At 33.8% G+C, this 8290-nt stretch overlaps 2 protein-coding genes across 2 annotated transcripts in view; both read left to right on the top strand.

The window, feature by feature from the left end:
* Positions 1 to 744: 744 nt before the first annotated feature.
* Positions 745 to 1191, top strand: HELRODRAFT_63044 (hypothetical protein; the record flags this gene model as incomplete). Its single annotated transcript, XM_009010988.1, has 2 exons — positions 745 to 917; positions 1083 to 1191. 2 exons carry the CDS (start codon positions 745 to 747, stop codon positions 1189 to 1191), a joined length of 282 nt encoding a protein of 93 aa, XP_009009236.1.
* A 4472-nt stretch (positions 1192 to 5663) lies between these two features.
* The window catches only part of HELRODRAFT_159069 (hypothetical protein), a gene marked incomplete at both ends in the record, with an annotated part of 3929 nt that continues 1302 nt past the window's right edge, over positions 5664 to 8290 (top strand). The window contains 3 exons of the mRNA XM_009010989.1: positions 5664 to 5826; positions 7495 to 7682; positions 7989 to 8121. Coding sequence (XP_009009237.1) covers positions 5664 to 5826; positions 7495 to 7682; positions 7989 to 8121 — 484 coding nt within the window. The remainder of the gene's footprint in view (positions 5827 to 7494; positions 7683 to 7988; positions 8122 to 8290) is intronic.

The raw sequence follows: 8290 nt of genomic DNA on the forward strand, positions 1-8290 counted from the left end.
GTCAAGCAATGAATAGAGCAGGGTTGGCCAAGTTCCTTGGTGTTCCGAGCCATTTTTCAAAATTTGAAATTTTTCGCCGGCCGTAATTAAATACGCACTAAAATTATATGCAGAAAATGTGTTGAAATTTTTTTACACAAACTATATCTATTGAAAATATAAAAATGAAAGTATAAAACATGTGGATTGAGTTTAAATATTACAAGTTAAGCACATTTATTTTACTTCTTTTGAAGTAAAATAAATTTTTTAAAATTTTATGAATAAAAACACTTGCAGTTTAGTTCCAAATTGGTCTGGAATTGGTCGATTATGAATGAATGACTATGCCACTAATCTGCACGCTATTTATTAGTCATATCATTCTTAACATAAACGGAAAAGCTCTTAGTCTTTCGTAGTTGTTATTAGTAGTTTTAAAGACATTTGGAAAGGGGAAACATATAACATATTTTAATTATAACAACCAAACGAATGAAAAGAGAACTCGAGTAAATTTATCGAGAGCCCAAATAATAATCCTTCAGAGTCGTGTGTGGCTAGCGATTGGCAGTTTGGCCACCCCTGGAATAGAGCATTCTTCTTTATTCACCATTTTATAATGAAGGAAACATTTATTCCATGTTTTTGTTCGTAACTAAGCACAATGTTTTAAACATGGATGACACTTGTATCGAACAAGAAGCATTCAGTTCATCGTTTACACGAGCACGGTGAACACACGCAAACACATTTGTTGAATGAATGCAGAGTTCTGAGGGCAGCGCAGATCCTCCATCGAACAACAGCGTGGCCAGCTGGGAGTTGCTGAACGAGGGCAACAACAAAGTGGTTCTGTGGGTTCCTGATCATCTGGTCACTCACTGCGCAGGCTGTGAAAGAGAGTTTTGGGTGGCATTGAGAAAGCATCATTGCAGGTGGGTTTTTGTTGTTTGTTGCGTAACTGCTTTTCAGATTGGTGTGCTTTTTGCAAGCAAGAATGCTAATTTATTAATTATCTTGTATTCAGAAGATTGTTAACCATTTAGGTTATAGCCTCTGACTTGTCGACATTAATTGCAAACTATTTTGAAATTTTGCAGATCATGTGGCAAAGTCTACTGTCATGATTGCAGCAGCTACAGCATGCCGTGCCCTCACCAGAATCTTCTGACTCCCGTGCGAGTCTGCAAGAGATGTTTTGATGAGTAATTAACTTCCAACTTATCATGTTTATGTATATATTTTAGATTTATTCAATAAATGTATTTAGTTTTTCTTTTTATTTTTATTTCTATCGTTAAAATATTTATTAACAATTTTCAATTGGCTTTTATGTACAAGTCAGTCGAATGATTTGCCTTAAATTTATGTGGTGGCATGGGGCTGCTTGTTCAAATTTTCATTGTCATCACGTGAGGAAGGCATCTAACAATTCTGATGTTATCGAAACATCTATAGGACTACAATTTGATCAACACACACATACACACACACATACACACACACACACACACACACACACATATATATATATATATATATATATATATATGTTGGTAATAGACCATAATTTTTACAATATTCTATAAATTCTACCGAATAATACCGTTAATATTAACGCCAAACATTCGGTAGAATTTATAGAATATTGTAAATATATATATATATTTATTTATTTATTTATATATATATATATATATACAATATTAATTAACTTAACTGACAGTTATCACTACGTACATTTGTGAATGTTTCTTTCTTACCAAACATTTTGAATTTTGTTTGAAAATCAGGATGTTCATTGTATACGTTCATCCCATCTGATGAACAGTGATTGATTAAAATGTTCATCCCATGATGAACGATGAATCATTTAAATGATGCTTGCCAGCGAAATAACTTTCTGGTCTTGTAATAATTGCAATTATCTGATTGGCTCTTGTTAGTTAGTGGTTGGCTCATTTAAAGTATACTTAGGCACTATTTTAAGGTCACAATTCTGTACATATTCTATACTTAAAAATAGTTTTTGGCAACATGTTGTTAGATAGATCGGGTTGATGAGTATTGCGTGTTTCTGATTTTATGCATTTTCAATTTGCTGTTTTTACATGCAATGCTGAACTAAGATTCTACTCATCATCTTCATTTCTGGTTTGAAGTTAATTTTTTTTTTAATTCTTGCATGATTTTTCACATGTCTATATTTTTGTGATAAGTTTTTTTTTATGTCGTTTGATTATCAAAAAAGAAAGGACTCTATGTAAGCTAATGGTCGATGAAACTCAAGGAATTAAAATCTAGATTCAAGCATTAAAAATTTATTTTAATTTTCTTTCATGTGTTATATTTTTTGTTCTAAATGAAAACACCATTTGACCTCAGATGCAACATTGCAAAATATAACTAAAGACACCAAATTCAATGATTTTTTTGGATTTCAAACAAATCTTGTTTGCTCTTGTTGCTGCTCTCAAACGTTTAACTTCACTTCTTGTCCACTTCAAAATAAGCGACTGTAGAAAGAATCTGATATAATGCTGATGTTTATTACGATGTTTCACACCTAAGTTGTTTGATAGACACATTCAAAAGTTAGATTTTGTTGAAAATCGAAAGCTGTACAAAAGTTTAAGGTAGCAATTCAATTTAAAATAATGTTCCATTCCTTTGTATATACGTTTTCGTTCATTTTTACATGATTATTTGATTTGTTCATCTAAATGACAATGAGTTCGTTTTGTTTCTAATCTTTCGTTTGGATTTTAGTTTTTCAGTCTTAGTAAGTTGAAGATTGAATTTAACAGTATAACTTAATATGGTATCCATTCATTATATCCTATGACGAATTAGATGTTTTTTCTTTAAGCGATGGCTCGCTTCCTCTTCATGAGCACACATTTCAATTTACAATGCCTGATATGTTGTTTCTATATTTTAAATGTTTTCAGTCCTGCAACTTGGTTTAGTTTCTTTACGTTTAAAATTATGTTCTTTACTTCAACTTTTCTTTTCTCAGTTTAAGTTTCTTTTGTCTGTTTTTAGTTTCGTTCATCTTACTGTCTTAAATTAGTTTTATCTCGTGGTTAATGCGTGATGATCACAACGTAGTAGGCCCAGCAAATTTTTTTAAAATATGTGAACGTGAGTACAAGGTGCGTAGCTGATTAGTTGTTGCTAAGTATTCGGTTTTGCTATTTACATGTTTAAAGTCGTAGCAGACACTAATGAATAATGACTAATGATTGGCTCATGAATAAATTTATTGAAACTGGTACGTGAGCTAAGCTGCTGTTTTTCATTTGGCGCCAGCAGATACACTTCCTTTCTAAGATTTTTCGTAGTTTTATCAGTAGACAGACTGCCCAAGTTGAAACCTTTACACATTTAGAGAGCATCAATGATTTGATGATTTTTTTTTAATTTCTGCCAAAGTGTTTGAAGGAAAGGTGTGTTGACGAGGAAAGAGCAGTATTGTAAATAAATACATTTGTTCTAAGTTCATCAAGGTAGATTTGTCACTTTCTGGTACGAGCACACTAATAAAAACGACTGTTAGGTAGTTTTCGATCAGTTCGTTAAATGTCAATAATCACAACTTATCTATTATTATAATATTTCACTTTGTATTCTGATCACACCCATTATGTTAATGTATAAGATACGCTAAACTCTATTATTCGTGTAACATATATCTTAAAAGGTTTTTATAAATGTCGCAAAATTATACATATATATAATATATATATAATATGGTGTTGTATATAATATAATGGCTTGTACATTTGACATCATTTAATCGTAATAAAAACTTAATTCTATTAAAATTTTTTAAATTATTGGTTTCGAACTTACTACTGTTGTACAAATTGAAATTATTTTTCTGTCAAATAATATTCTGTTTTTCAATTGAAGCATTTTCTCAACAACCGTTGCATGCATATTCACCATCCGATATTTCGAAATCGATCGTGGATGTTCTTTTGTAGAGGTGGTAATTTGTTATGGAGACTGATGCACTGAAGTCGCCTAACGCTTGCTTCATTGAGTCATCATCCGATTCAACCAACCATCAAGGATAGATCGACTTTCTTAACAGACCTGACGTTAATTGATAGCGCTTTACAGATAGAATGTCTGAGATTCGGTTCGTGCCTGTTGCGGTTGCGCTTATGTTTGAGAGAACACCGAACCAGGAAGAGCAGTGAGCAGGAGAAGAAAAGAAAAGTATTCGTTTGGATAGGCTTGACACGTGTTTCGTCCGTACCGGGGACTCATCAGCAGCCCGAATACCTATCAGAATAGTTATCGCAGTTTCTTATATAGCCCTCACAAATCACCTCGTTAGCTCGTGGTGTTTCATTTATTATTAAAAATTGTTAGTTTTTTAGTCATTAGGATTTCAATCCGACATGCCTCACTATCGAAACGTCATCTGGTAAAAATGAAACATAAGTAACCGCGTTGAATCAGGTCTCAGAGAAAACAAAAAAAACAATCTGATAGGTGGACAAGAAATTGCCGAAATAAGATTAAATTTTACGAATTAGCTTAAAAAGTCTGTTGAAAGTGACTTACGCGCCTTGCAAAATAATTTTCTTTGGATATAATAAACTTGAATTTGAACAAAAAGAGACTCGAACAAAACACAATATTTGTAAACACTTAATCTAAAATTGTGTAACTGATACTGAACCGAAGAGAAATCATTTCCAAATCATCGTGGTTAACATGTTCAATAAAAACTTTTCGTGATGTTTTAAAGACATTTTCAAATTTTACGGAAAATTATATTTTGGCAAGTACATGAGGCATGGTGTCATCATATAAAAAAATAATATGGGACTATGTGAGTTTTATTTTTCGGTTTTGTCGCTGAAGCGAAGTTTTATTTCAAAAAATCGAGTTTTTTCAACGAAACTAAAGTGTGTTTAATTTGACCCTTTATTGATGAACTTAAGAAGGCAAAAATTTGTGAAGTTTAATTTCAATCCTATGAAGTAATTTGGTTTTTTGCAAGAATCAAAACTTCTGCGATCTTCCTCTCTCGCCAATTTTTACTTTTTACTTAAAACACAAACTTCCACAAAATCAACAGAATTAACTTTGTATGTTTTTGTAATTAATATTTGATACATAGCAAATCGTCATTCGAAATCCAAATTGGTGGTGAGTAGGTATATTATACTGGTTGAGAACTGCTGCCTAACACGTGCTATCTAATCCAATATACGTAAGTATGCACGGTTCTAAACATGCTCTTAAATATTTTGTCTGAATCAAATTTTAAGTTGGTTATTTTGCAAATTATTTTCAATTTCAAACGATTCAAACTTGATAAGATTTATAAATGTTAATAAATTCGTGAGCGTGAGTGAGTGCATCGTACGATTGTACGTTAACACGGTCAACTTCCGTGCATAACTTTCAAAGAGGACAAGTCCGCGCAATTTTTTTAGCGACGAATGTCTGCGGACAGGCTGTACGTAATTGAAAGTGGCTGCGGTGAAATGAGGTCACGATAGAAATTTCGTCAACACTTTGTATAATGGTATAAATATAAATGGATGTGCGTTCGTTTCGCTGAATGTTTGTATGTACGTACGAGTACGAGTCAACACGTGGTTTTGTAATATGAATGAATATGCAGGCACACATACGCTGGATTCTTGAATGAAGTCATGTCTTTTGTCTTAGGAGCATTGCACTTTGACGGTTTCATTTCTTCATTGAAAGTACATTGGCCCGTGCAGAGCACTGAAGGAAATCAACGTGAAAATGGTGGCTACAGTGCTGGGATGGTTACCAACGACGGTGATGACGTTGTTCAAAATGTTGAAGAGGGTGGGTTTGTATCAGAGTTTTATTTTTAATACTTTTATGAATCAAATGTGGATGTTGTTGATATTTTTTGGAAGAGTCGTTTGACAGAAATAACCATAAAAAAAAGAGTTTAGTAATATTTAGAAATTTGTTTAGTAACGATTTCGAGAAAAGTTTTTATTATTCTTGGAAAATAAAATTACGACAACAGCACTAATGTGAAACGTTAATATAAAATATATTTACTAGCATTTCGACATGATTTAGTCAGCGAAAACCACAAATGTAACAACAACAAAGACTAAGGCCAACAAATCTTCAAAGAACTAACTACTGAATGCTGCCACCCGGTTAACCGTTATCCTATTTTAAAAACTACAATTGCATATTAACGAAGAGTTTGTTTTTTAAATGCAAATTTGAACATTTTTTACTGAGAAAAACTGACAAATGCAATCTTAGCTAACACACTTCATTAGCACACATAGTTCTGCTAGGTTGCATGCATTCAAATTCACACGTAGTAATAGAGAAGTAGGAAGGGATAGACTGAAACATACGTTGGAGAAGGACACGTCTGAAACATACATCATGAACTTGACACACACACACACACACACACACACACACACACACACACACACACACACACACACACACACACACACACACACACACACACACACACACTGTGCTTACACTTCCACGCTGCGCACATCATTCAAACGCAGCATTGGAACATTTTCTTGCCCTATTTATAACTTTCACGTCGAAATCTGATTATGTATTTTAATTACGGGTGTGATATTGATGGCTCGAATGTTGTTGTTGTTGTTGGTTTGCCTGTGCTGTTCTTGTTATTGTTGTTATAAATGGTTGATGTTTTTAGCGTGGTTGTTGTTGGTGATGTCAGTGAGGCCGTCATTGATGGGGTTGATGTTAACGTTTTGTCGGAGTACACTCTTTTTTGTTTACAATTTTAAGTTACTGTCATTTTGCACAATAATCAAACCGCTGTATTTGAAACCAACCAAAATGTATTTTACTGGCTAGTAACATGGTAAGCACAATCAACTCATCTGTCGTAATTTCCGTTAAACAGCTGACTGTTGACAACTTTCTGTTGAATTTCTCACTGCTGGAAACTTCCTGTTGAACAGCTGACCGCCGGACAACTTCCGGTTAAAAATCAAACTGTTGGATGAATAAACGCAAACGATGTATTAAAAAATAAAGTTCACACACTGCATGATGTTCTAACGTTCACTTCGATTTATACACGCGAATACGTTGTAACGGTCAGAGAAACGTGAACAATCTTAGTAATGACCACACACGTTCATTCTGTGCTCGCATTAGAAATAATAAAAAGCCGCACATGCTATGACGATGGCAAGAATGAAACAACAATGTTGCAACAACATCAACAACACAATGCTTACTATCACAATAACATCAGCAACATGTTGCTTATTACCCCAACAACCTGGGCAACATGATGTTTGCTATTATTAGCATATCATGTCGGAGATCATCATACACTTAAACAACAGCATCGCCTGTTACGAAAGTTACAATAACAGCAATTCCATTACAACAATCTACGTAAAAATCTGACATTATATAGCACAATGATGATATCAAAATTATATCATGTGCAACAAAACAATAACATCTATAACAAACAAGGAGAACAAAACATAAACAACGAATATAAATACATGAACAAGAGCAACACAAATAACAACACAAATAACATAAGCAACAACACGAGCAACAACATAAACAACAACACGAGCAACAATATAAACAACAACAAAAAAGGAAAAACACAAACGAACAGTAAGACACAAGGACAACATCCAATAAAGATTCACGTCACGAAGCAGAGTTGCTGCTGCAAAGCATCCATGCTTTTGAATGGATAACTGCCTACGTGATTCAAGAACGTTCGTGACCAATAGGACGATGGACACACTCTCTTTCCTCTACATCTCGCCATTCTCTCCAGTTCATCTTCAACATCTCAATGTTTTCTCTCCCTCTCTCTCTCACTTCTCTAAACATCTCACTAATTTCTTCCTGTGTACTGTTTCCATCTTAACATTAAAATGATTATTATTTAACACTTCAATCACAAACGATTTGTGCACATTTGAATATTTGCACACACTTTTAAATAGCTCCTTGCAAAAAATTCCGAGTGCATAGTAGAAAGTGTTGGCCAGAAATTCTGCAGCATGAATGCACACCAGTATAGCGCACGCTACATAGAGAACACGCGCATATATGATAATAATTTGCAAGAGAACGAACGTACGTACGTACGTATGTGTGTGTAGTGTCTGTAGGAATGTACGTACGAGTAGGCGGTGCTTACTCGTCAGTCACAATTTATAACATCTCACTTGCCGGCCGGTGGACAGTTTTTGACAAAATATTCTTCAAACTAAAAAAAGCTGATTCTGATTTATAATATAAACAG

Source organism: Helobdella robusta (assembly GCF_000326865.2).
Source record: "Helobdella robusta unplaced genomic scaffold HELROscaffold_1, whole genome shotgun sequence".
NCBI classification, from domain to species: Eukaryota; Metazoa; Annelida; class Clitellata; order Rhynchobdellida; family Glossiphoniidae; genus Helobdella; species Helobdella robusta.